The sequence below is a fragment of the Myotis yumanensis genome, unplaced genomic scaffold (assembly GCF_028538775.1).
Source record: "Myotis yumanensis isolate MYYU_CA2020_CCGP unplaced genomic scaffold, mMyoYum1.0.hap1 SCAF_12, whole genome shotgun sequence".
Classification (NCBI taxonomy): domain Eukaryota; kingdom Metazoa; phylum Chordata; class Mammalia; order Chiroptera; family Vespertilionidae; genus Myotis; species Myotis yumanensis.
The window spans coordinates 5,336,685-5,364,076 of NW_027223763.1; the positions used below are offsets into that span (position 1 = coordinate 5,336,685).

General features: G+C 48.9%; 1 protein-coding gene across 10 annotated transcripts in view; it reads right to left on the reverse strand.

Moving 5' to 3' along the window:
* Positions 1-2,378: 2,378 nt before the first annotated feature.
* The window catches only part of ODF2 (outer dense fiber of sperm tails 2), a 35,009-nt gene continuing 9,995 nt past the window's right edge, over positions 2,379-27,392 (reverse strand). For all 10 annotated transcript variants that reach the window (XM_070430546.1, XM_070430548.1, XM_070430544.1 and 7 more), the window contains 17 exons: positions 26,806-26,976; positions 25,861-26,021; positions 25,118-25,247; positions 24,433-24,564; positions 18,369-18,440; positions 15,827-15,898; positions 15,592-15,708; positions 14,755-14,940; positions 14,179-14,288; positions 12,145-12,280; positions 8,701-8,811; positions 8,437-8,541; positions 7,164-7,322; positions 5,780-5,880; positions 4,250-4,412; positions 3,695-3,820; positions 2,379-3,249 (listed from right to left, as the gene is read on the reverse strand). In XM_070430546.1, coding sequence (XP_070286647.1) covers positions 3,061-3,249; positions 3,695-3,820; positions 4,250-4,412; positions 5,780-5,880; positions 7,164-7,322; positions 8,437-8,541; positions 8,701-8,811; positions 12,145-12,280; positions 14,179-14,288; positions 14,755-14,940; positions 15,592-15,708; positions 15,827-15,898; positions 18,369-18,440; positions 24,433-24,564; positions 25,118-25,247; positions 25,861-26,021; positions 26,806-26,976 — 2,241 coding nt within the window. In that variant the 3' untranslated portion in view covers positions 2,379-3,060. The remainder of the gene's footprint in view (positions 3,250-3,694; positions 3,821-4,249; positions 4,413-5,779; positions 5,881-7,163; positions 7,323-8,436; positions 8,542-8,700; positions 8,812-12,144; positions 12,281-14,178; positions 14,289-14,754; positions 14,941-15,591; positions 15,709-15,826; positions 15,899-18,368; positions 18,441-24,432; positions 24,565-25,117; positions 25,248-25,860; positions 26,022-26,805; positions 26,977-27,392) is intronic.

The window sequence follows — 27,392 nt, forward strand, 5'->3', positions numbered from 1 at the left end:
CGCTCGCTTCCGCTTCCGGGGCGTGCTCAGTTGTACACAGCAACACCGCCTCCGGAAGACGGTACGCCCCACTTCCGGTTCCGGATCTCCAGTGCGCCTGCGTACCCGGAGGGCCGGGCCCTGCGGGAAACTTCAGACCGGCGCACTTCAGAAGCCTGGAGCCTCCTTGTGGTAGAAAGTGGAATACGTAGTATTGATGAGGATGTGAAGAAATTGGAATCACCCCCACACTGCTGGCGGGACCCTAAACGGTGGCCGCTGCTGTGGAAGTCAGGCATTTCTTCAGAAAGGTTAGAGTCACTATACACCCCAGAGAAATTAAATGTGTGTCCATACAAAAACTTGTTGAATGTTCATAATAGCATTACCCAGAATAGCCAAAAAGTCTAAACCCAGATGTACATGAACGGGTATGTGCTACACAACAGGGATGAACCTTGAACACATTATACCAGGTGGCCGAAGCCAGTCACAAAGTTACATATTACATAATTCCACTTACGTGAAATGTCCAGAATGAAAACCCACAGAGACATGAAGACTTTTATTAGTGGCTGCCAGGGGCTGGGGCTGTAGGGCAATGGGGAGGGGAGTGGCTACTAAGGCATGAAGCTTTCTTTTGGGGGAGATGAAAATGTAAAATTAGATCATTGTGATGATTGCACGACTTTGTGAATACACTTAGAAACCACTAAATTATACACTTTATTACCCAGAGCCAGCTTTGATTCGGATCCTTTAACTTTGTAAAAATGTTTTGATTTCAGAGAGAGGAAGGGAGAGGGAGAGATAGAAACATCAATGATGAGAGAGAATCATTGTCTGCCTCCTTCCTGCACGCCCCCCACTGAGATCGCAAGGTGGGGTGGGGGGGGGTGTATATGCCCTGACTGGCTTCCGTGACCTCCTGACTCGGATTGACCCTCAACCACTGAACAGCACTGGCCAGGCCCGATCCTTTCACTTTAGAGTCTAAAGTTTAGACTCTTCTTTTTTCTGTCTTAGGGGATTAATTTGAGATAGAAGGCTTCTCTCTGGAGTTTGAAGCAATATAAACAATTTTCTTTTTTTTTTTTTTACAAACTCTGGACAAAGAAAAACAGAACATTATTATTATTTTGGTGCGTTGGCCGGGAAGGAAACCCAAACAGAACGTTATTGGGAGAGGTGTTTCCCACACCAGCATTATAAATACCCATGCCCTGCACTGAGGTGTTCATTGGTTTGATGAAAATAAGAATGAATTATATAAATAGGTATGTACATTGGTGTGAGTACCAACTGTCCTTTCTAGGGAAGGTCTTTCATATATTGTCCATGTAAGTTCAAGTCCATTTGTTAAGGGTGTGAAAACAGGCTTGGCTTTGTGGCAATGGTGGCTAGTAGTTGTTTTGTCAGAATTTCCTTGGCAAAATTAACAGCTGGAAACGACAGATGTCACCAAAATTTTGGGTGTGGGGGGAGGGAGTTTTCTGGTCATGAAATCCTGATGCCTGGGTGTGGCCACTGCCTTTGAGGACATAGGGGAATTCTCTGGAGTTTTGGACTTGGGTTATAGTGGCTGAGAGAGAACAAGACTGGATCAGCCAGAAGGCTTAATACCAGCTAAGTGGAAAGGTTACGTTTCAGCACCGTACCAAATGTGTTCTCACTAAAGAATTTGTTGCCCTGGCTGGTGTGGCTCAGTCGGCTGGAGCATCTTCAGAGAACACATACCCAGATTGTGGGTTCAATCCTGGGTCAGGCAACTGACCAAAGTTTGATGTCTCTCTCTCTCAAATCAATTTAAAAATCTTTTTGTTGTTGTTAATCCTCACCTGAGGGTATTTTTCCATTGATATTTAGAAAGAGTGGAAGGGAGGGGGAGAGACGTGATGTGAGAGAGACACATCAATTGTTTGCCTCTTGCACATGCTCTAACTGGGGTCCGGGATGAGCCTGCAACCAAGGTACGTGCCCTTGACTGGAATCGAACCTGAGACCCTTCAGTCCGAGAGCCTATACTCTAACCACTGAACCAAACTGGCTAGGGCTGTTGTTCTTTCTTTTAAATACAGGAAAAATGTGAAGAGAACAAAAATAGGCAATACATCATTCAGAAACCAATTAACATTTTAAAAAGTCATATATACACACATCTCATTTTCTTTCTCCTAACAGCTAAAGTGATCTGCACCCCAACAATGAACAATGCCTCCAGTCATCTCACGAAAAGCGCCCGCAGGAGAAACTAGCTGGGCCACAATGAAATGAAAGATCTAATGTTCCATGCACCACGTACTTTAAAAATAGTTACTGGCTCCCATTAAGCACTATACTTAATCATTTTTAGAAGAGGGATGGGGGTGAGTAAAGGAAATCATCCACGGAGTCTTAAATATTGATCATAAAAGCTTTTTGTAAAGCAACACAAATATTTCAAAGATAAATGCATTCCATAGATACAAACCTGGCAAAGAGAAACAAAAATTAATTATCTTGGGATCACACTTTTAAAAAGGCCAACAGGACATGAGCCCTTGAGTGTCTATTGTGAAGTGCGCGGGGCAAGTGGCCTTACGGAAACTCGGATACGAGAGGTTTCCATCGGGCGTGGGAAAACACCGCACCCCGGACACAAGGAAAAGCGGAAGTAAATGTGCCCACGACCCAGGAGGGGTGGGGAGGACCTCTGCTGGCTCAGGTCCAAGAATTTACTCAAGAAATATATTTCTAGAAAGAGGGCCGTGGGGACTGGCGGAAAAAGTCCAGTCCACACGCTCTCTCAGGAAAGGAACGCGCCGAGTCAGTGAGTTAAAATCTGGTTCCCTCGTAGCAGTAGATTTAAGGCCTGGCAAGGTACTTAAAAACTTCCTTCAGGCAACTCTAGCAGAGAGGAGAGAACTGAGTGGCTCCTGCTGCTTCATGCCCTGCTGCTCTAGGGACTGTCATGGAGCACAAGATCCTAAACACACACTTGTCACTGGGAGAGAGGAAAAGCAACAGGCTTTCCAGGTATGGCTTGGCAACTTGTCAGTTCCCATGGCATCGGTCTGGGCTCCCGGCCCAAGACAGGCGGGCTCAGACAGGAGGAGACCTGGAGCGGATGGGAGAGCTGGTCAGGTAGGTAGTGTAAGGACTGTCCCCAAACACGTTGGCATAGGACGACTTGAGGAACTGGACGTAGTTCTGCATGCTGCGGTTGGTGCTCTCCGACTGCTCCAGGCGATCTTTCAGGTCTTGCAGCCGGCTCTGGTAGCGGCGGTCAGCCTACGAGAGGAGCAGAGTTCGGTCAAGTGTGTGTGAGATGCCCAGCGTAGACAAGGCCACAGCGACACAGAGACTTTACTAGAGTTGCCAGGGGCTGATGGGGAGAGGATTGGGGAGTGACTGCTAATGGGTATAGAGTCTCTTTTTAAAAATATCCTAAACTCATATTGTGATGATACTTGTACAACTCTGAATATACTAAAAACCACTGAATGATGCAGTTTAAATTTGCATAAATGTGATTTTCATGGTATATAAAATGATATCTTAAAGCCGTTAATAAAAAAATAAAAAGGATCTGCCAGGGCTATCCTTCCGGGATAGAGAAAAATTAAACCATGTTCTTTTCATAAAACAACAAAACACCTTGCCCTGCAGATCCCAGGAAGCCCAAAGTTCAATCCACTCCCATCTCTTCTGCCCTCTGCCCTCCAGCCCGACTCACATCGTCACGGCTCCGCCGCAGCTGGGTGAGTTCAGTTTTGGCCCTGCTCAGCTGGGTCTCAAGATCCAGGATTTTGTTCTGGGCTGCTCGTTCCTTGGAGACTGCGTGCTCCTTGGTTTGCTCCACCTGCCCGGAAGGAACAGAGGTGGAGGTGCCCGCCTGACGGTGAACACCTAGCAAGAAGCCTGGGCCACTCCACTATCTGGTCTCAAGGACCACACTTGCACATCACCATGGCGAGTTGTTTGGGGCCTCAGGGTGGGAGCTAACTATGGGGACTACCTCAGCAACCATCTTTACCAGCCCTTTCCCAATACCCCATGAGTCATCACCACCTAAGATATGACAAGCCTGTCTGATCCCACGCAGGCAACACTTAAATGAGCAATCATGCGTCAGGGGTCAGGTCCTTCACAATAATTGCTCATTTGATTCTTATGGTGAATTCACGAGGCAGGTAGTACTCTAGGCCCATTTTTTAGGTGGGAAAATATGCTCAGAGAGGTTATGTGATTGGGCCAAGGTCACAGGATTAGTAATGGAATTGACACTGACCTGCCTCCTAGCATCTTCAATGGCGCTCTCCAGCTGCCTTGCCAGGGACCCACATTCCCGTGTTTTCTCCTCCAGCCGTAGCTGGGACTGGTGGATTGCCTCCTCCCTCTTGGCAATCACCTGTAGGAACTCGATATTCTGGGCACTGGTCGCCTCCAGTTTCCTAGGTGAAAGCACTCAATCAGATCCTGTTCATTTCCATACCTGCCCTGTTCACCCTGCCAGGGGGCTGCAGCCACCCTGGACCAGGGCTCTCGTCACGCAGGGAACCTCCAAGGAGCCACAGGAATAAACCAAAGGAACCTGCTGATCAGCCAGGCAGCAAGGAATTGCAACTGGAGCAGCTGGTTGGAGAACCGTGTGAAGGCAGGAAAAGGAAGCAGACTGAGTGCGGTTGTGTAAGTGTGCACATCTTCATGTAATACAGCAACGGGCAGCTCGGGAAGGTGGGTTCCCTTATTCCCCCCCTTTCAGATGAAGACGCTTGGCCTCAGAGATGTGAAGTCACTGGCCCAATGTCACACAGCTGATAGGCCTGTCACCAAAACTCATGCCCTCACTTCTGTTCACTGCTGCCTCCTTCAGGAAAGGGCCTTCAGCCGGACCACTCAGTATCTCGCCTGACCAGCCATGGGCAGCATGACCATCCCGACGTGCAAGCGCAGTCGCCACTGCACTTGTGGAACATGCTCCACTTTAAGGAGCTCTGCAAGTCCTGCCGAGTCCAGCTGCATGTCTCAGGCCAGCAATGCAGAGTAGAGGTGAGGCTTGCCCACACCCAGAGCCCAAGAGACCAACTGGTTCAAGTTTCTCCCTGTAGGCTGCATGATCAGGTACAGCCGCCCAGGACCTCAAGCCCTCATTTCCCAGATGCTAGAAGCTCTGGAGGAAGACAGGAGGCTAAGTTGCAGCTTTGCCAGGTACCAGCTGAGTGACCTTGGGCAAGTCACTGAACTCTCCCGGAGCTGTTTCCTCATTTAAACTGGGATAATACCAATACACACCACCTATACTGTACATTTTGTTTGCCAGGTAATGTGCTGAGCCCCTTGAAGTTATCTCATTGAAGACTCACAATAACCCCACGTGCTACACTATTTTCCCTGCCTTGGTCCCTTTCTCAAGATTAGTAATCAGCTTCTGATTCCTAAAGGTGTAGTATTCACCCCTGACTGCCTCCTGTGTCCACGGGAGAAGAATCAGAATGCTTTTGGGAAGGATGATCGGGAACACAGAGCAGAGTGGGGAGGAAATGCCCCCACAGCAGCCTGCAGGCCCTGCGGGTTTGCTTGGACCAAGTGTGCCTGACAGGTGGTCCTATGGGTGGTCTGATGTTGACCACTGTCTTCTGGAGCATCACCCCCGGCAGGAGACCACCTTCCTCTCCCACAATGCTTACCACTGCGCTGAAAGCAGCTTTTCCTCTGAGGTCTGCCTAGTACCTTCCAGCACACTAAGCCCAGAGCAGCTAAGCGGCTGAAAGTCTCAGGTCCTAGGAAGAGGACAGAGTTGGAACCAAGTGCCTCTAACCTCTCCAGTTCATCCACCTTCAGACTCAGCTGTTTATTTTCCTTCTGGGAAGCCTGGTGTTTCTCTCTCGCCATCTCCAGCTTGTCCCCCTGATGCTCGATCTAAAATGACAGGAACAGACTGGTTTACGAAAGAACTTCCGGTGCGGCCCCCCTTCTCCCTGACCTGTGATCCACACCCAGGAGAGGCATGCTGCCCTCAGCAGGCGTCCAAGTCTCCACACACAGCCAGCAGGAGAGAGGAGAGCAGGGACAGGTTAGGGCCGGCTCCCCGGCTGGGCTTGCCCACACCCAGAGCCAGGTTGGATCCGCAGAACCACGCCGACGCTTTCTTTCAGGAGAGGCCACTCGGTGGGATCCGGGGCCGGCAGGAGAAGCAGAAGCAGATGGCAGGCCCACAGGACACACCGGGGAGCTCTTTGCCAATCACTTTGTCGTCGTGCTGATTTCCTTCTCCCCTTAATTGGGGACAAGTGCGGGCAAGGCAGGAGGAAAGCTATCAGTTCGTTCAGGCTGGCAAGTGCGAGAAGTTATCCAGAGGGATGCTCTACAGAGACCTCAGGTATCTGGGCTTGCAAGGCCCTGCGATGCTCAGGTTCAAGAGCACGAGGTAATTGAAGGTACTGGGGACACGGGCTTGGGAACCAGACAGAGCTGGCTGGGTCCCAATCCCTGTTGATTAAGTATCAGCTCGGTGACCTCAGGAAATTCCTTCTCCCTCTATGCCCTGGGCTGCTTGCTATAAAATGCGCAATAAACCTTACGAAGTTCCTAGAAGAATGGAGGATGGTGGAGCACAGGGCATGTGCTCTAGAGATGGTAGCTTTTATTATTATTAGTGAAGCAGGTCCAGAGAGGGAAAGGGCCCTGCCCAAGATCACCCTGCAGATGAGAGGCATGTAATTTCTGAGGCATCATAGGCATGGCGCCCATCACCAGAGGCAGGCTGCTTCTGGGAGGAAGGGAGCCCTCTTTCAGGACAGAATCTCAGGCAATGGCTCTGCTGAGTAGGGGAGGCAGCTAAAGCAAGAAAATGGAAAAAAAGAACGCCCGCGGCTTGCTGCCTGTGGGTGCAAGGCTGAGGACAGCAGCAGAGCATGAAGGGCAGAGGCAGGCGGAGACTTGCAGCCCTGGGTGAGGGATAACAACAGGAGGGCCCAAGGACTCCAATGAGTGACGGCTCCTATAACTATAATCATTTGGTGCGAACACGAGGCATTTGGCACACCAGACTTTTATTTCACAGCACTGATGATAGCTCACTCCTTTCAGAAACGGCAGCCAAGAAAAAAGAAGTGGTCCTCCCTTGGGGGGCGTGCAGCTCATCTTGGTAAGCGGGACCCTGCTCGGGCCAGTTCGTGGGACCCTTTCTGCCAGTCCCTTACCCGGCTGCGCAGATCTGATATGATGGCTGAGAGGTCGATGTTCTTCCTCTCGTAGCCCTGCAGCTGGTCTTGGCACTCTGCAAGCTTAGACTCCGTGATCTTGAGGATGTCAGGCAGCTGCTGCAGGTCAGCCAGCTGGGACTGGAATTGCCTACGTGCCTGGGGTCGGGGAGGAAAAGCCCACTGTTGGGAAGGGCCCAGTTGCTGAAGGGTAAAGAAGTGCAGCCTGCCCTGACTGGTTTGGCTCAGTGGATAGAGCGTCAGCCTGCGGACTGAAAGGTCCCAGGTTCGATTCCAGTCAAGGGCATGTACCTTGGTTTCGGACACATCACCAGTGGGAGGTTTACAGGAGGCAGCTGATCGATGTTTCTCTCTCATCGATGTTTCTAACTCTCTATCCCTCTCCCTTCCTCTCTGTGAAAAATCAATAAAATATATTTAAAAAAAAAAAAAAGAAGAAGTGCAGCCTGCCCTCCCACAGGCCACTGGGCTCGTCCAGTCATCATCAAATACCATCACCAGGACCCAGGCATTGTCCCAAAGGCTCTATGAATTAACTCGTTTAATTCATACAACCTGTAAAGTAGGTGTTGTTTTCCCCATATGTGGATCTTAAGGATCAAAGGCTCATTTGCCAATGGCCACTGAGCTAGAGCCAAAATCAGAGCCTAGTTTAACTCCCAAGCCCCTAGAAAGGCAACCACAAAGCTGTAGGTCAGAGGGAAGGGTAAGAACGACCTGGTCTCAGTCCCCCCTTGTATAAATTAACAAGACTGAGGACTAGAGAAGGGCAGTGACTTGCCCACGGTTATGCAACAAGTCAGTGGCTGAGCCTGGACTCGGCCCATCTCCGAGGTTACTACTAAAATGATTGATTGCTTCTAGACAGCCAAGCCAACTCTAGACGAATAAGGCTCCTTGGGGAACAGGATAGGAGGCACAGTTTTTGGAAGGCACAAAATAAAGACAACACGCAGAACGAAATAGGTATGCCTAACACCTGGCATATCTCTGGATTTGAATCCACTTGGATGCTCCAAGCAGGAGAGATTTTTTTTTTTAAGGAAGTTGGAGAAGGAAAAAAACCAGGAGGGAGAAGGAGAAAAAGAAGTATAAGCGAGAAGAGATGAGAGAATGTGGAGAAGACCAGCCCAGAAACAAGAAAATTTGTTCATCTTTGTTGTCCACACCAGGGAAGATCAAAGGCAAATGAGAGACAGACTGATGGACACAGAATTGGGTGGAGGAAGAAAGCAAGGAAGGGGAGCAGTACCGCTTCAATCTCTTTGTTCATCTCATCTTTAAGGATCTTGTTCTCTTTGTCGCAGCGTTCCAGCTGGGCAGCTACTTCATCGGCCTCTAATCTGGTCTTCAACACCTAGGGACCAACAAAGCATCAGGTGGTCTTGGGCAGAGCCAAGTTTTGGTGAAAAAAACCTTCCACACCAAACCCCTCCCAGGAAAGGCCTCCTGGTCAATCTTCCAGCAGCTGAGAGGTGCTGCCCTTACAGGGCAGGGGCACTTGAAAGAGACCTACCTGACTCTTATAGTTGTCAATCATCCCCTCATAATTCTTAGCCGATGCCTTCAGCTGCTGGACCTCGAGGTGCGCCTGATTGAGTTTGTCCTCCATTGGAGCGAAGCTAGCCTAGAAGAGGTGGCCCCGTAAGTCACCAACAAGAAGGTTCCGAGCAGGTGATCATCCCACCCTCAGTTCCTACTCCCAGGGGCCAGCAAAGGGAAGCCCCTCAGTTCAAACCCACACCAGGGGTTCTCCTCAGGCACCAGGGCAAGAGTCCTACGGTGCTCAACTCCAGTGAATATAGATACAAATAAGGGACACGTGTTTTCTTGTTCTCATTACAAAAGCAACAATAAGCAGTAAAGAAAATGGAGATAAGGCCAAGAAAAAATGAATCAGGATGCATCATACCTTGGTTTATGGCTCTATATTAACAGCGGGATAGCAGTTTGAATTTTCAACAAGAATGGAGCTATACCATACTTATTGCTTTGCAACATGCTTTTTCAACAATTATGTTATGAACTACTTCTGAGGTCAATAAATGTCCTCCTGCAACCCAAATACTCACCTTAGCAGATGGGACAAAACAAATCATGTATCTCGATATGATAAGCAGTCATTAGAAGAGATAAAGCTTTAAAAAAAAAAAGACCTAAAAAGACCTCCATGGGATATTGTTAAATGAGGAAAGCAAGCTGCAGAATAATGAATGCGCGTGTGTGTGTTTGAATATGTATGTTAGTATGTGGGGGAGGGGCCCTGGAAAAATACAATCCACAGTTAACAGAGACCTTTACTTCTATATCACATTTCTGTAATGTTTTACATTTTTACTATGAGCAGATTTTACCTCTGTAAATATAATATCTAAGAAAATACACTTCTACCAATATCACTGAATGGCCACACTACATTACCCTACACAGACATATCATCCTGTAACTCACTCAACTAATTGTTAGACTTGGCAGCTGTCTTTTTTGTTGTTGTTGTTAATCCTCACCCGAGATATTTTTCCATTGATTTTTAGGGAGAGTGGAAAAGAGAGGGAAAGACAGAGAGAAACACATCAATTAGTTACCTCCTGCATGAACCACAGCCTGGGCCGGGGAGGATCCTGCAACCAAGGTACGAGCCACTGAATGGAATCGAACCTGGGACCCTTTGGTCCGCAGGCTGGCACTCTATTCCACTGAGCCAAACCAGGTGGGGCGAGGCCGTCTTTAACTGCATTCCAATACCTGCACTCCAACAAAGTCTGATGTGTTGTGTTGAGGAGACACGGAGCACCTGGTTCTCACATGTCCCTGATGGGAGTGTACATTTGCACAATTAGTTTCTTGTATAGTAATATCTACCAAAGCCAAACGTACGCACACCACCAGATGACCTGGCAATTCTATTTCAAGGTATAAAACCTGTAAAAATAGCCCTGGCTGATTTGGCTCAGTGGATAGAGCGTCGGCCTGCGGACTGAAGGGTCCCGAGTTCGATTCTGTTCAGGGGCACATGCCCGGGATGTGGGCTTGATCCCCAGTAGGGGGCTTTCAGAGGGCAGCCAATCACTGGTTCTCTCTTATCATTGATGTTTCTATCTGTCTCTCCCTTCCCCTTCCTCTCTGAAATCAATAAAAATATATTTTAAAAAAACAACCTGTAAAAATACATGAAATGTGCACATAAAAAGATGTTCTATGACCCAAATGTCCATCCCCAGTAGGACGAATAAATGACAGTGCAGCCATACTGTATAGCACGGAGAATGAATAAAATGCCACACGCAACGTGGATAACTTTCACAAAGCTAGGCACCAAGTTCAAAAACAGGCAAACTAATTTGTGATGACAGAAATCAGGATAATGGTCACCTTTTGCGGGGGAGTTTGTAAACAGGCAATGTCATAGGGGTGCTAGTAAGGTTCAATCAGGGTGACTGATGGACATAGCGTGTTCATTTTGGTATGGTGTACTTACTTAAAATCATTCTTAACAAACAGAAAACATGACTAAAAAAATAAACCTAGCCCAACTGGTGTGGCTCAGTGGTTGAGCATTGACCTATGAACCAGGTCACCGTTCAGTTCGCAGTCAGGGCATATGCCCGGTTGTGGGCTCGATCCCCAGTAGTGGGCGTGCAGGAGGCAACTGATCAATGTTATCTCTCATCATTGATGTTTCTATCTCTCTCTCCCTCTCTCTCTGAAATCAAGAAAAATATTTTAAAATAAATAAACCTAGATACTACTGTCCAGATCAATGGAAACCAAACCTGGCTCTGAAATGTCAACCTCTATTCAGGTGCCTCTGGCCCCTGGCATGAGGGGAGGATATATGGCAAGTTGTTATGAGCTAGAGCTCCAGGCCCAGACTCAGGTTCAAATCCCAACTCCAACACTTCCAAGGGTAAAATCTTTTTTTTTTCCCCAAGGGTAAAATCTTGGCTCGAAACTTGACCTTTCTCTAAGCCTCAATTTCCTTATTCTATAGAGACAGTAATCACATTATTGGAAGATTAAAGTGCAAATGAATTCATGTGGAGGGGCCCCTAGCAGAGTCAGTGTTAATTAACCTCAAAGTCAAGTCTATTGCATGTGATTGGCTGAGTGTGTCATGTTAGGCATTTTACATGCATCACCGCATTCTCACAAGCACCTCATTTCTTGCAGCAACCGAGGATGAGATCTCTCACCCAGGTCCCGTAGCTGGCAAGAGGCAGAGGCAGGACTTGAATCTGGGTAGTAGGTCTTAATTTAAATCTCTTGGACATTGCTTTTACTTTTTTAATTTTTAAAAAAATTTATTTCAGAGAGGAAGAGAGAGAGATATAAACATCAATGATGAGAGAGACTCATTGATTGACTGCCTCCTGCACACTCCCTACTGGGGATCAAGCCCTAACACAGACATGTACCCTTGACTGAATCGAACGGGGCAGTCTTCAGTCTGCAGGCCGATGCTCTATCCACTGAGCCAAACTGGTTAGGGCAGAAAGTTGTTTTTTATTCCGAGGTCACCCCAACCTAAATTGCTAACTCAGTTAAAAATAATTTATTTCTGCCCTAACCGGTTTGGCTCAGTGGATAGAGCATCAGCCTGTGGACTGAAACGTCCCAGGTTCGATTCCAGTCACAGGCATGTACCTTGGTTGTGGGCACATCCCCAGTAGGAGGTGTGCAGGAGGCAGCTGATCGATGTTTCTAGCTCTCTATCCCTCTCCCTTCCTCTCTGTAAAAAATCAATAAAATATATTTTTAAAAATAAATAAAAGTAATAAGACAGTAAAACCCTCGTGTGGCCACTCATACACGCCCTGACTCCAGAGCTACTTCATCCCTCTGCTCCCTCCAGGCCCTCTGAAAACCGTCATGGTCCTCTCTGGGGACCGACCAGGAATGCCCAGCCATCAGTCTCTTTGCTGTTCCCTCTCTGTCCCAGCCCCCAGCTCCCAATACAGACCTTCAGCCTCTCATTCTCTAGTTTAAATGCAGAATACTCGGCAGTCTGCCGGTGTAGTCTCTCCACCAGGCTGTCCCGGTCTTCCCGCATCTTCTCCTCCAAGGTTTGCTGTTGGTTCACGAGATCTGTCACTCGGCTGGAAGGTCACAAAGTGAAAGCAGACAGGAGAATCAGTTACACAGGTTCTGAGGAGCCCAGTCTTTGCGAGGAGAGGGGTCAAATGTTCCTACTCAGGCCATGTCCCGCCTTTTGGCCCCCTGCCTGCTCCCCAATCTCCACTCTGAGAAGCAGCTGTACGTCCTGCCCTGGCATTGCTGCCTGTGGCATTCCTTTGTATCCCACTTCTGACACAACCTTTGAGATTTGTCTCCCATACCAACCCCGATAAAAGCCCTCTCCATTCTGACTTCCCATGAGGCCAGGACACTTCTGAAGACAAGGACCAGAGACTTGATCCCTTCCCAGCTCCCACAGCCTCCCCTGCCTCTCTCAGGCAATCAGGCCTTAAAGTTAGGACAGAACTCCTGGCTGGGTGGTCACACCCTAGGCATGCCTGTCCCTCAGGCACACATCACAATGGGGTTCAGTGTCTCCCGGGCAAGGACAGGTGTCATGATTGGCTTATTCACTTGTGTGAGCACTCACCTAGCTCAGGCAAGAATGGCAATGAATGGATATGAAACAGGGAAAGCAGTCCACTCGGCAGGCAGCTGCCCACCTGCACTTGAGCCCTTCGCCTTCCCCTCAGTCACTGAGCAGGGCAATCATCCAAGCCTCAGAGCAGCACTGGCGCTCACAGATGTTCCTCGTCCGTCTTGACCACAGACCCAATACAGAACCTTTCTATGCTGTATGTTCTCAGTATCGATCAATTATGGTTCAGTCAGCACTGACTAGGCCCAAGCAAACACATCATGTTTTCCCTGGCAAACTCCTACTCACCCTTAAGAACCCAGTTCAGATCTCCTTCCTCAGGGCATCTCGCCCCTGTACCATACATCCTTCTATCTTTTTTTTTTTTAATTGATTTTTTACAGAGAGGAAGGGAGAGGGATAGAGAGTTAGAAACATCGATGAGAGAGAAACATCGATCTGCTGCCTCCTGCACACCCCCTACTGGGGATGTGCCCACAACCAAGGTACATGCCCTTGACCGGAATCGAACCTGGGACCTTTCAGTCCACAGGCCGACGCTCTATCCACTGAGCCAAACCGGTTACGGCACATCCTTCTATCGTAATGATCTGTTTCCTCCCATTAGAGGGAGAACTTTCTGAGGGTAGCACTTGGCATAGGGCCTGGCACATAGCAGGTTCTTAAGAAATGTTTGCTAACTTGAGTTGAATACAACAGAAGACACTTCCTCAGGGAAGACTTTCCTGACCTGGAGACTCAGTCCCCTGTGACCTGTTCTCAGCCCAGATAGCCCAGGTCTCTGCAGCCCCATCGCCTCCATCTGAGTGGAGCCTCCCTGAGAGCAGAGACTGCACCTGTTGTTTCTGCTGCTGTAACCCTGAAGGCCAGCACATCGCCTGGGATACAGGAGATGCTCAGTATTTTTAACTGAGTGAACACAAGACTAGAGCTGAGACTGAGAACGACTGAGTAATCACTGGAGAGTACAGTGAGGCCCTAACTGACATACTGACTGGTTGGCAAAATAGCAGAGACGCAGGGATTACCGGCCATCCCATCCCCAAGAACAGGAGTGAGGTGACCATGGGACCGTGCCCACTTCCCGTGGTGTGCAGATCAGGACCCACCCCAGGCCCAAGCCTCTGTCAGCAGAGAAGCCTGGCCCCAGGACTGCTTGGGGGGCAGGACCGCAGGTACTGGGGCTGGAACCAGGACCTGGGGTCCAACCAGAAAGCCCACCTCAGGGCTGCCCACATCTCGGTCCAATGCAGCCCTTGGCCGGAGGAGACCAAATGTCAGCCACGTGAGTGATGTGACTGCCTCGGGCCACCAGGCTCCTTCCCCCGCACACCCACCTCCCTCAGTCGGCCTGCGCTCCCTCTCCCAGCACAGACGTACTCATTCAGGACAATAATTTCCAGCTCGAGGTCCCCCTTGTCTTTCACAACTTGGTTGTAGCGGGTCCTCCATGACTCCAGAGTGGATAAAGCTTCAGCAACATAAAGATCCTGGAACACGGGACAGCAGGGCCCATCAGCCTGGTGTGAGTGCTCAGGCCGAGGGAGCTGGGGGCTGGGTCACCCTGGCCGACCCCCAACCCTCCCTCCTGCAATCCCTCTCTAGAGAGCACGAGAGTGACAGGAGGCCAGCTGTTGCTTTTAGATTTCCAACAATCACATGCACCCTGTTTGCTAATCCTTCCTTAATCATCATCCCTACCCACAACATCCAAGTGGCTAAACTGTCCAGCCATCCTTCCAACCTCTTTATTACCCTTTTACCCATTTAATCCTCCCTCTGCCTCCCTCTCCACCCAGCTATCCATCCTATCAGCTCATTCACCCACTCGGTGCCGTTTTCCCTCCATTCACCCACCCAGCCACCTCCATCCACCCAAACCACCTGCATTCGGCCGCCACCCACTCCCCACCTATCTAACCCCCCATCTCCGGCCCCCCACAGGGAGGCCGCTACCTTGTCAGCGAGTTGCACGTGCAGCTGCTCAGCGTACTCCTCGCTCTTCTCCGCTCGCTCCTTCTGGGCGCGGATGGCCTTCTTTAAGGACTCTTTGTCTCGATCTCCCTTTTGCTTCAGTTCCTTCAACTGCTCCATGATGGCCTCCACTTCCGCCTTGTGCTGGTTCCCGCTGCGTTCCAGGTTCTGGGGGGGGAGGGCCAGGGAGCAGATTGAAAGGAGAGGGACGAGGTGAGCAAGAGAGTCCCAGGGAGAGAGGGAAAAAGGGACCAGTGAAAAGAGGGAATGGGGGAGAGGGAGTAAGAATGAGTCACAAACTGCAGGGGGTTAGGGCTCCCCTAACACAGACCGGAGACGAGTGCCCTTCGCAGGCTCGCCACAGCACCTCCCTGGGTCACTGAGCCCATCAGGTCTTATGTTAGAACTCCTCCGGAATCTTTCCTTGAACTCCCAGCACAGCAGTCGTGGTTCGCCCTGACACTCAGCGGGTCTGTGACTTTAGCGAGTCCCAGTTCACAGATGCAATCAGCACTGAGGCCACCCTTCCTCCCCAGGGGCAGTTAGGAGAACTGAGGGCCTAAGGGATGAAGTGATTGGCTTGGGGGCCTGAAAATCAACCCAGTCACTGCTGTGAAGGGCACTCAAGACCTCCAGGTCCATTGCTCTTGCCACTGTCCCAGAGTCTCCCTGAAGCACAAGAGCTTTGGTAGCAGCTGCCCCATAATCCTTTGGGGCAAAACCTTCCTGAGTGTGATAGGCTTGGCCAGGCAACCGCCCTTGGACTGCCAGGAACCTGCCCCCACTTCCCTCCCCGCCCCTGGTGGGGCTAGCAGGTACCTTGATCTGCATACACAGGCGACTGTTCTCTGCCTCTTTGCTCCGAAGCTGTGCCTGCAAATGCCCACGCATGGACTCCATGGACTTGGAGAGTTCGGATGCTGTCTTTGCTTGAGCCTTTGGACAGATGGAGAAAGATAGAGCCAGAATTTGAACCCAGGTCTCCAATTCTAGGGCACACTGTATCCACTGAGCTCTACTAGCCAGTAAGAGGGAGCAGCTGTTGGGATGGTACCTTCTCACATTGTATTTCCTGGAGGAGCTCTTCCACCTCCTTGTCCTTGTCTTGCAGCAGTAACAGCAGCCGCTGGAGAGAACACACACAGTCATGAGCTCCCTGGAAAGGGCAAGGAGGCCCAGCCCCGAGAGGAGAGACACTCCATTGTGTGCCTGGCCACCAGGGCCCAAGGTCCCAAATATACTGGCCCATGTCAGAGACCCTGGTGGGAAGCACCTAACATCTGTATTAAATATTTAGGACAATAAATATGTATTTATTTTGTAATTTAAAATAAAGTAACATTAATTGTGGAAAACACTAAAAAACACACAAAAATGCTACCCAACCCAGAGAACACTGTTAACAGACATTAAAGAAGTTATATGCGCCCAAGCCAGTTTGGTTCAGTGGATAGGGCCTGCGGACTAAAGCAGCAGTCGCCAACCGGTGGTTCGTGGACCACTGATGGTCCGTGAGGTCCGAAAGTTTGGAGACGGCTGGACTATAGGGTTCCAGGTTCGATTCCGGCCAAGGGCATATGCCCGGGTTGCAGGCTCGATCCCCCCAGTAGGGGGGGTGCAGAAGGCAGCCAACCAATGATTCTCTCTCATCATTGATGTTTCTCTCTCTCTCTCTCAAAGGAAAAGAAGAAGAAAACGAAGAGGAGGAGGAGAAGGAAGAGGAAGAAGTTATATGGTCCTGTGTTTCGTCACCAAAAAACGAAACAAAACAATAACAAAAAGGAAGTTATATGCTTTGCCCTGGCTGGTGCAGGTCAGTGGTAGAGCATTACCCCACATACTGAAAGATCCCAGGTTCGATTCCCCGTCAAGGACGCATACCTGGGTTAAAGGTTCAATCCTTGGCTCCCAGTGGGGTGCATGCGGGAGGTAACCAATCGATGTGTCTCTCTTACATCAATGTTTCTCTCCCCACCCCCACCTTTCTCCCTTCTACACTCTCTAAAAATCAGTGGAAAAAATATCGTCAGATGAGGATTAACAACAACAAAAAAGCCATATGCTTCTTCTGTTCAGTAAATTACACGCCCACATTTGCCATAATGTAATTAAATCTTCCACAGCTTCTGAAACAGCAGCTTAATGTTTCAAGTTATTAATGTATCACAATTTGACCCGGTTTCTCAGGCTGGGAATGCAGGTTTAGGCCTCAACATCACTGCTGAACTCAGAGATGCTCAGCGAGGCGTTGAGGGCCAAGGGCCATGCCTTGGGAAGCATGTTGGGCACTAATATATCAAAAGCTCCAAAAGGTCTTAGAGTTAAGAAACCTGTTGCACGTACCTTTTGTTTAGGCCAGTTGGCAGTTTCTCAAATAAATTTGGCTATGAGTCACTCCCCACTTTTGTTTTGTAAATAAAACAGTTATTTCAATTTTAAGAGAATAATTTCACTGTAACTAGTAAAATGTAAAATTCACCCATTTAACATCTTGAGGAACTTAGGGTTCCATGGAGTGAATTCTGGAACATGCTGCCTTGGGAGGCATTCCTAGAATTGGAATTGTTGAGTCAAAAGGTCTATACCTGCCCAGCCAGAGTGGCTCAGTGGTCGAGCGTCTACCTATGAACCAGGGGGTGACGGTTCAATTCCCGGTCAGGGCACATGCCCAGTTTGTGGGCTCAATCCCCAGTAGTGGGCATGCAGGAGGCAGCTGATCAATGTTTTTCTGTCATCCATGTTTCTATTTCTCCCTTTTCCCTCTCCCTGCCCCTCTCTCTAAAAATCAATAAAGACATGTTTGGAAAAAAAAGGTCTATACCTTTTGATGGCTTTTCCCCCAGTGAAACGAAGGAAGGGCTTAGGGTGGAAGGAGCAGAAGCCTAGGCAGTGGTCTGCTTTGGCTCCCTAGAAATGTTACAGGAAAGACGTGAGCCAAGGTGGGACTGCTAGAGCTCACTGACGATCTAGGACAGAAGCAGCAAAATGAGAGAGACTACGCGGTGCTGCTCTGGCCCTCTGGGGAAGAAGTGGGCCGTGCTGGGAGTGTGGAATCACTGAGAAGGAAAAGTCACAGTGCAAGAAGTGAGCTACGGCGGGGCTGCTGTTAGCTCATGAAGGCAGAGAAAAGGGGTCTCGGCGGCAGGTTCGGGTGGGAAACGCAGGATGAGCTGCTGCTGCTCGTTGCTCCCTTGGTTGCAAGTTTGGTGGCCCTTAGAGTTTTAGGAGAGAAAAGTAAGATGCACACCTGAGAGGGAAGAAAGGTGTGGGTGTGATCCAGACAGAGCCCATCCCTTTTGATGGCTTTTAATCCATGATACAAATACAAAAATTTAGGTGACAGACAGTCATGATTTGTAATTCCATCATCACCACCGGCTCTCAGGTTGGTGTCCAGCTTGGTGGCTCAAACTCTCAACTGATCAACTAGATAAGCCCAGTGGAGCAGGTAGGACAGGGGACATCAGCCCATTATACAGATCATGAAACTAAGGCCCAGAGGAAGCTCAGAGCGGGGCTGCAGCCTTCCTGCCCCCATTCAGCACTGGCAGCTTTGTCGAGGCGACCACCAGAGCAGGCAGGGGCACTTGACGTACCGCTTTCTCAGAGTCTGCCTCTGCCAGCCGTTTCAGAAGTGCTCCTTGTTGCTCCATCAGCCTTCCGGAATCCTTCCAGGGAAGGCAAAGGGAAAGCCGAGTCATTAAGCAATAAACCCAGATGGCTACATTCTATTGATTCTCTTTTCCAAAATTACACTTCTAGTTATTAAGGTAATAAATTACATTCTCACTATGAAATATTAGTGAGCAGATAAAGCTCGTCCCCCTCACTCCTGTTCTACTGTTATTAGTTTGATGAGTGTCTTGCCCATCCTTCCACTATGCATTTATTTAAGGACACGTAGAGATATATTATCTTTTGGGGAACAGAAAGAGATTCATGTGTAATTTTTTTTAAATTTTCATATACATTTTACTAATTTTCTTTCATCTCTGACACTTCCATTATAAAGGGCAAATAGCAATATTAAAATACTAGAGGCCCAGTGCACAAAATTCATGCACAGGGGAGGCGGGGAGGGTATGTTCCTCAGCCCAGTCTGCACCCTCTCCAATCTGGGACCCCTCAAGGGATGTCCGACTGCCCGGTGTGGGATCAGGCCTAAATGGGCAGTCAGACATCCCTCTCACAATTCAGGACTGCTGGCTTCCAACCACTCGCCTGCCTGCCTGATTACCCCTAACCACTTCTGCCTGTTCAGCCCCTAAACACTCCCCTGCCAGCCTGATCGGCACCTAACTACTTCCCTGCCGGCCCAATTACCTCCAACTGCCCTCCCCTGCTGGCCTGGTCCTCTCTTGCTGCCCTCCCATGCAGGCCTGGTTGCCCCCCAACTGCCCTCCCCCTGCTGGCCTGGTCCCCCCAACTGCCCTTCCCTGCTGGCCATCTTGTATCCACATGGGGGCAGCCATCTTTTTTTTTTTAATTTATTTTTTTAAAATTAAATCTTTATTGTTCAGATTATTAGTTGTTCCTCTTTTGTCCCCCCCATAGCTCTCCTCCACCCAGTTCCCACCCCACCCTCTGCCCTTACCCTTCCCACTGTCCTCATCCATAGGTGTACGATTTTTGTCCAGTCTCTTCCTACACCACCACACCCCTTTCCCCCCCAAGAATTGTCAGTCCACTCCCTTTCTATGCCCCTGGTTCTATTATATTCACCAGTTTACTCTGTTCATCAGATTTTTTATTCACTTGATTTTTAGATTCATTTGTTGATAGATATGTATTTGCTGTTCATAATTTTTCTCTTTACCTTTTTCTTCTTCCTCTTCTTAAAAAATACCTTTCTGCCGAAACCGGTTTGGCTCGGTGGATAGAGCGTCGGCCTGCGGACTGAAAGGTCCCGGGTTCGATTCCAGTCAAGGGCATGTACCTTGGTTGCGGGCATATCCCCAGTGGGAGATGTGCAGGAGGCAGCTGGTCGATGTTTCTCTCTCATCGATGTTTCTAACTCTCTATCTCTCTCCCTTCCTCTCTGTAAAAAATCAATAAAATATATTTTGAAAAAAAAAAAAAAAATACCTTTCAGCCGAAACCGGTTTGGCTCAGTGGATAGAGCGTCGGCCTGTGGACTGAAAGGTCCCAGGTTCGATTCTGGTCAAGGACATGTACCTGGGTTGCGGGCACATCCCCAGTAGGAGATGTGCAGGAGGCAGCTGATCGATGTTTCTCTCTCATCGGTGTTTCTAACTATCTCTCTCCCTTCCTCTCTGTAAAAAATAAATAAAAAATATTAAAAAAAAAATACCTTTCAGAATTTCATATAATACTGGTTTGGTGGTGATGAACTCCTTTAGCTTTTTCTTATCTGTGAAGCTCTTTATCTGACCTTCAATTCTGAATGATAGCTTTGCTGGATAAAGTAATCTTGGTGTAGGTTCTTGGTATTCATCACTTTGAATATTTCTTGCCATTCCCTTCTGGCCTGCATAGTTTCTGTTGAGAAATCAGCTGACAGTCGTATGAGTACTCCCTTGTAGGTAACTGACTGTTTTTCTCTTGCTGCTTTTAAGAATCTCTCTTTGGCCCTAGCCAGTTTAGCTCAGTGGATAGAGCGTCAGCCTGTGGACTGAAGGGTCCCAGGTTCGATTCCGGTCAAGGGCATGTGCCTTGGTTTCGGGCACATCCCCGGTGGGGAGTGTGCAGGAGGCAGCTGATTGGTGTTTCTCTCTCATCGATGTTTCTAACTCTCTGTCCCTCTCCCCTCCTCTCTGTAAAAAATCAGTAAAATATATTTTAAAAAAATAATAATAAAGAATCTCTCTTTGTCTTTTGCCCTTGGCATTTTAATTATGATGTGTCTTGGTGTGGTCCTCTTTGGATTCCTTTTGTTTAGGGTTCTTTGTGCATCCTGGACTTGTAAGTCTATTTCTTTCACCAGGTAGGGGAAGTTTTCTGTCATTATTTCTTCAAATAGGTTTTCAATATCTTGCTCTCTCCCTCCTTCTGGCACCCCTATAATTCGGATGTTGGTGCGCTTGAAGTTGTCCCAGAGGCTCCTTACACTATCTTCATATTTTTGGATTCTTTTTGCATTTCCGGTTGGGTATTTTTTGCTTCTTCATATTTCAAATCTTTGACTTGATTCTTGGGATCCTCTTGTCTGCTGTTGGATCTCTGTATATTATTCTTTATTTCAGTCAGTGTATGCTTAATTTCCAGTTGGTCTTTTTTCATATCCTCCAGGGTCTCACTAAATTTATCGGCGGCTTCTAGAAAATTCTTGAAAAACTTTATAACCGTGGTTTTGAACTCTATATCCAGTAGTTTGCTTTCCTCCATTTCTGTCATTTGTGACCTGTTTCTTTGTCTCCACATTTTTTGTGCTTCCCTGTGTTGGTAGAGTGGCTTTTTGTGCTAGGTGTCCTATAGAGCCCAGTGTCTCAGCCTCCCCAATTACCTGAGGTGGACACTCTTGGTGCACCCCTTTGTGGGCCTTGTGCACAGTCTTATTGTAGTTAAGCCTTGATTGTTATAGGTATCACTGGGAGGAATTGACCTCCAGGCCAACTGGCTGTGAGAATCAGCTGTGTCTAAGGTGGGAGAACTTCTGTGCTGAAGACACCCTTCTGGGGCAAGACTTGCTTCAGTGGGGCTTTGGTGCTCACTGAGTCTGCCCCCTGAGTGTGTCCCTTATGGATCTGAGGAGTTGTAATCTGGATGGTCCCACTCTGACCACTGGGTACACTGGCTCTTGGATCTAAGGAGGTGCTAATTTAGCCTCTGCCTGAGGTTACCCAGCAGGAGCTACGAAGAGATCTGCAGATTCCCCTTCCTTGTTTGGGGTTTGGAGGTGCCCAGATGAGGCCCAGCTGTGAAGCAATGCAAGCTGCTGTGGGGCCTTGGCCTTCTCTTGGAAGTTCTGGGTCTGTCTGGCCCAGCTGCAGTTTGTTAGGTAATTTTCAGATTGCAAAGGGGCAGGGCATTCATATGCAAAAGCCTCTGCCATAGCTTGGGTGGGGCGGGGTCTCAGGGAATCAACAGGGCGGAACAAACAGCTATGGCTGATCCTCAGCCCTGCCCTAAGAGGCCCGAGTCTCAGTGTCCCGGTAATCGCTGCAAGCACCTTTGAGATAAAGCCGCTCTCGAGTTCCGAGTTCGCCCGCTGTCAGACAGTCCAGTTTCTCCCTGTATGAGTCTGGGTCCCCAGAGATTCACCCGGAACTGGAGTTCAGAGCAGTTGAGGGCTTGTGACTCCCTCCCGATTCAAAAAGACAGCCGTGTCCTCAGTTGCCAGCTCTTGCCATGTGCGCCTCCGTACCTCTGCACTTTACTTCCACACCTCCTCTGAGTCTCAGTGTGCTTTTCTCTTTCCTTCTAGTTGTAGAATTTCCACTCAGCCAGTCTTCCTGTGTAGTTCTGGATGATGTCCGTTTTGTCTTTTAGTTGTATTTTTGAAGTTGTTGTGGGAGGCAGCAATTTCCAGTGTTTACCTATGCCGCCATCTTGGTTTCTCCCGGGCAGCCCCCATCTTTGACCACATGGGGTGGTCCTCTTGTGTGTTGGCGTTATGGTCAATTTGCATGTTACTCTTTTATTAGATAGGAGGATTCCCTCTAATTAATTCCCTTTTAATGTGCACAAACTTCATGCACCAGGCCACTAGTTTAGCCATAATTCCAATTCCCTATACGCCAAGGTTGTAGGTTCTATCCCACGTCAGAGTAAATGCAATGATCAACCAATGAATGAATAAATAATGGGACAACAAATTGATGTTTCTCTTTCTCCTTTCCTGCCCCTCCCTCTTTCTCAAAATCAATTTAAAAAAATTTTCTTTTGCCGTGGCTGGTTGCTCAGTGGTTAGAGCATCAGCCTGTGCACTGAAGGGTCACAGGTTTAATTCCCCATCAAGGGCATGAGCATGGGCTACAGGTTTGAAGCCAGGCCCCGATCAGGGTACCTATGGAAACTAATCAATCAATGTGTCTCTCACACATCGATATTTCTCTCTCCCTACCTTTACCTTCCCTTCCACTCTAATTCATGTGTAATTTTACCAAAATGTTATTATACTGCTTTTGTGCTACACCTTGATTTTTTTAAATAGTTTTACTAAGATATAAATTCAGCTACCATACAACTCACCCATTTAAAATGTACAATTCAATGGTTTTTGGTACATTTCACTATTATTTTTTTTTACGCGGTAAAACACTTACAACATAAACTGTGCCATTTTAACTACTGAGTATAAAATTCTGTGGCATACAGAACATTCGGAGGCAGTCCTCACCACGACCTGTTAAGCAGCCAGCCTCCATTCCCCTCCCCGGCCACCTCTTCTCTGCTTTCTGTCTCTAACGTGCCACTGCATTATTTTTAAACTCTCCCCATAACCTCTGGGTAATAAGGTTGGTCCCAGGTTTTGCAACTAAAATAGACACCACTGGGCATGTACCAAGAGGAGGCTTTCTGCAGGGCATTTTAGCTGCCACAAATCAGAGAGGTAAAAACCACCCACCCGAGAACACTGAGCTAGAAATAAAAGTTATTACAATTTTAAGGAAATAATTTCTCTGTAACTAGTACAATTCATAGAAATATAGTCTAGAAACTCTCAAGCCCACTGGGATAGTGTACACTGATGCTCAAATAACACCACCTGTGATAGCAAAGATCTGAAAGTAGGTCTCCACCAACAGAAGAATGGACACACAAATTGTGGTATTGTCATAAGATAGGACATAGCAGTGAAAATTAATTACCTTAAGCCACAAGGAAAAAAAAAGGATCAATCTCATAAAAATATTGAGTGAAAAAAGCAAGCTCAATAGAACATATGTGGAATAATACCATTTATGTAAAGTTTGAAAACATGCTCAACAATACCAAATGTTGCTTAAAGATACATACGCAGATGATAAAACTATCAGATTTGAGATAAAGGTCCCTGAAGGAAGGGAGATGAGGGGTTACTGCCAAAGAAGACACAAGAGGGATTTAACGATGTGGACAAGGTTTTGTTTGGAATGCTGAACACCACATATTATTACTCATTTTAAACATTAATTTTAAAAAGTAAAAACAAGAAAAGTTGACAATATCGGGACAAAAAGACACTCAACTAAGAAAAGTGTCATCATTTCAACAGCACAGGGACTTTGAGATCTTTGGTAACCCTTTGGTTTGAACCAAACAGGAAGATGGATGTTTATAGCTGTCAGTCTTTTCAGAATCATTTTCTAACATAAAACATATTTCACTGACCATCTTTTCAGAAGATGAAGTGATACCACACAATCTGTGTCCGCCAGCAGTTAGTCGTTCTTCTACTCCCCCAAAGCTCAGGTCTAGTGCTCTCCCTGTATTGCTGCACGACTCTGGAACGGGCTGAACTCCTCCCCGACTCCCCACTGCCCTTCTCTTGGCTCCCAAGGTCCTTTCTGTGCAGCCCAGTCCAGCTTCCAGGTCCACCAGGGGCCAACACTCAATGTGAATGATTTTGTCAAATCTTTCGACAGCCCACTCGGGTCATTCACCAAGAGTATTATTTGTTCACAGAAGAGGAGACTGAGGCTCAGAGAGGATGGGCATGTGGTGCTAGGGAAGGACCTTAGTCGGGCGCCCACGGTGGGGCTGGAGCCGGGAGCTCACCTCTTTGCCGTGCTGATCCTTCAGTAGGTCTCGGAGGGTGCGGTTGGTCTCCTCAAATGTGCTCAGCTTCTGCAGGAGAAGTTCCTTCTGCCTCGTCAGGGTGTTGATGTCCGTACAGGTCATTTGTTTTTCCTGGAAGACAGCAAGAAGCCTTACATGGTACAGGGAGAGAAGGGAGGAGCTGGCAGAGGCAGGCCACACCAGGACTTAAGAGGTACTGGTGCCCGGAAGCCCAGCAACGACCTGGGCTGTGTACAGGGTCAGGATGGCAAGGACAGGATTCCTGGAGGTCTTGGACCTGGAAGGATGGGCAGGATCTGAGCCTGCTGACAGCGATAGTGGGGAAACTCAGTGTGGGTGAGTGTAGTCAAGGCAAGCTTCCTAGAGGAAGCAGACGACACCACCTGGTGGCTGATACTGTACTTGCAGGAATCAGGTGGTGGGGTGATCCCAAGAGACCCATGACGAGGTCTCCTCAGAGGCCCTGGCCACCAGAGGTCATCCTTAAGGGTCTGGCCATGGACCTGAGGGTGGGGGATGGGAACTGAGGAGTTCAGTGTGCCCTTCCCCCGCCTGGAGATGTCACAAAGTCAGCCTGATGACTGCGTAAAGCCCCCACCCTCGCTTGTGGCTGCCCCCTCTCGGGGCCCAGTAACAAGGCTAGGCTGCTCTGCCTACCACCCACCGTCTTCAGCTTCCCGATGGTATCCTTCAGGGCCATGACTTGCTTGGCTGCGGCAGCCCCATCCATTTCCGCCTCCACCAGCTTGGACATGAGGCACTCCTTCTCTTGCTGGAGGTGTTTCTTCTGAAGCCTGGGGCCAGAAAGGAGGACTCTCAGCCTCTCAGGCCCCAGCCCCCCTGGAGCTCTGAGGCTCGCCTCACAATGCCCTGTGAGCCTCACCTCCTAGTCAAGGAACCGTGGGGGAGGGGGAAGAGGTAGCTTTCTGGTCCAAGTGGCCTAGAAAGACACCTGGGCACCAAAGCAGGGCTTCCACATCAGGCCACATGGTGCCACCTACTTGTCCTGCCCCGGCCACTGCCCTGGCCTCTTAACCATCTTCAGATCAGCTCTTGAGCCCTCCCATCCACTCTCCACACTGGAGTCAAATCTGCTTACACCATTTCCTGCTTTGAAACCCTTCCACGGCTCCCTATTGCCCTCAATGCAAACTCCTCCAAGTGGCTAAGAGCCAGCCCCTGACGAGCTCCATGGCACCCCTTGCCCTCTGCCCACCCACCCTCCTCACTCTGGCCTGCTTTCCCTCTCTGTCACAGAACCCTCCCATCTTGGGGCCCTCACACGAGATGTTCCCCAGCATCCACCTGCCTAACTCCTCGCCACCTACAGGACTCCCCTTAAGTGTCCCTTTTCCCAGAAAGGGTCCCTCTTCCTGAGGAGGGCTGGGGTCCAGGGCAGGGCCTTACATGGTGAAGTCCTTCTCCTCCTTGATGCGCTCGATGTTGTGCCTCAACACTGTGTTCTCATGCTCGGTCTCAGCCAGCTCGTGGGCCACCTCCTCCAGTTCCTCCTTCCGCTCTTCTAGGAACCTCTTAGCCATCTGACGCTCACCCTTCTGCATCTTGACCTGTCCATGGGCAGCAGGTGGGGCCACTGAGGGACGGCCCCTCCTTCCTGCCACATGTGAGGCCCACCTAGTGACAGCTACATAGGTACTCAGTGCATTGGGTGAAATCTTAGCTCGTTGTCACAAAGACTCAGGGAACACACTGTTCCTCTCATTCCCTCTTACTGAGGAGACTGAGTACAGTCAGCCCGAGGGGCCTGCTGGGTGGGGAAAGAGCCAGGCTATAGGCCGTGGTTCCACTGGAGGGAGGTGTGACAGAGGCCCCTGTGCTGTGGCTACGGCGGAAGGAGGGACTGTTGCCAGGCCACCCGCCCAGGTTCTCTAGGAGGGCCCAGGGCCCCGAGTGCGGGGGGCCGGGGGGGATTAGAGGCACAGGCCACAGTAGCAGTGAAGGCCTGGGTTTCACACCAGCAACGCCAACTTCCTAGTTGGGGGCCATGGTCTTCCAGGTTGTTTCCGTTCCCATTGCCACATTCCACCCAGACACCGTCCAGCAACTGAGAACAATCTCCCTTCAGGGACACGACTACTCCAGGTTCCTCGGTGGCATTAGAGGCCACCATCCACACAGAGCACCAGGCCGGTCAGGGCGGCCAGGCTAAGTGTTTGATGGAGAGGGATCCCAGGTCCCCAATTCGAATGCCAGGGGCACCCGAAGTTCTGGGCAGAGCTGTGTGGGTGGCCTGCAGAGAGGCAGCCGGAAGGAAGTGCCCACCAGGAACACACCTGGGAAGTCCCACACCACCTCAGGGTTCTAGCTGTCCCAGCCTCCCACACCCCTCACCTCAGATTTGAGACAACCGACTGCGTTCATTAAACTGTCAATCTTCTTATCATAATGGTTCATTTTACAGTGACCCGAGTCGTCATCCTCTGTAGAGAGGTCACTTAATCGCATTACTGAGACCAGCTTTTCTGAAGATGGTGGCGTAATCTCCAGGCAGTGAGGTGGATTCTGATGTAGAGGAGGGAGAACACAGGAACTCATAAGGCAAATCCACAGCCATCAGCTCCACCACACCTGGTTGTCCACAGGCAGGAAGAACCAAAATGCTAACGGGCCAGCCACAGGGGCCCCAGGAGCCAGAATCTGCCATACCTACTTGATGGAATGCCACCTATCCCTGTTTAAATGTTTTTGAATATTTTCTAACACAGAGATAGTATTTAAAATAAAGAATATAAAGTGCCAAAAACAGTAATTTCTAAAGTTGGCAAATGTTTGGGGCAAGAAATGTTTTCATATACCTAGAGTGGAAGTGAAGTGTGTCAGAAGTTTTTTAAATGAATATGAATGCCTAATAGTAGATAGTTGTAAAGGTAACAAATCTTTTATAAAAGACATTTTAAGTAAGGGAATTTGAATATTCA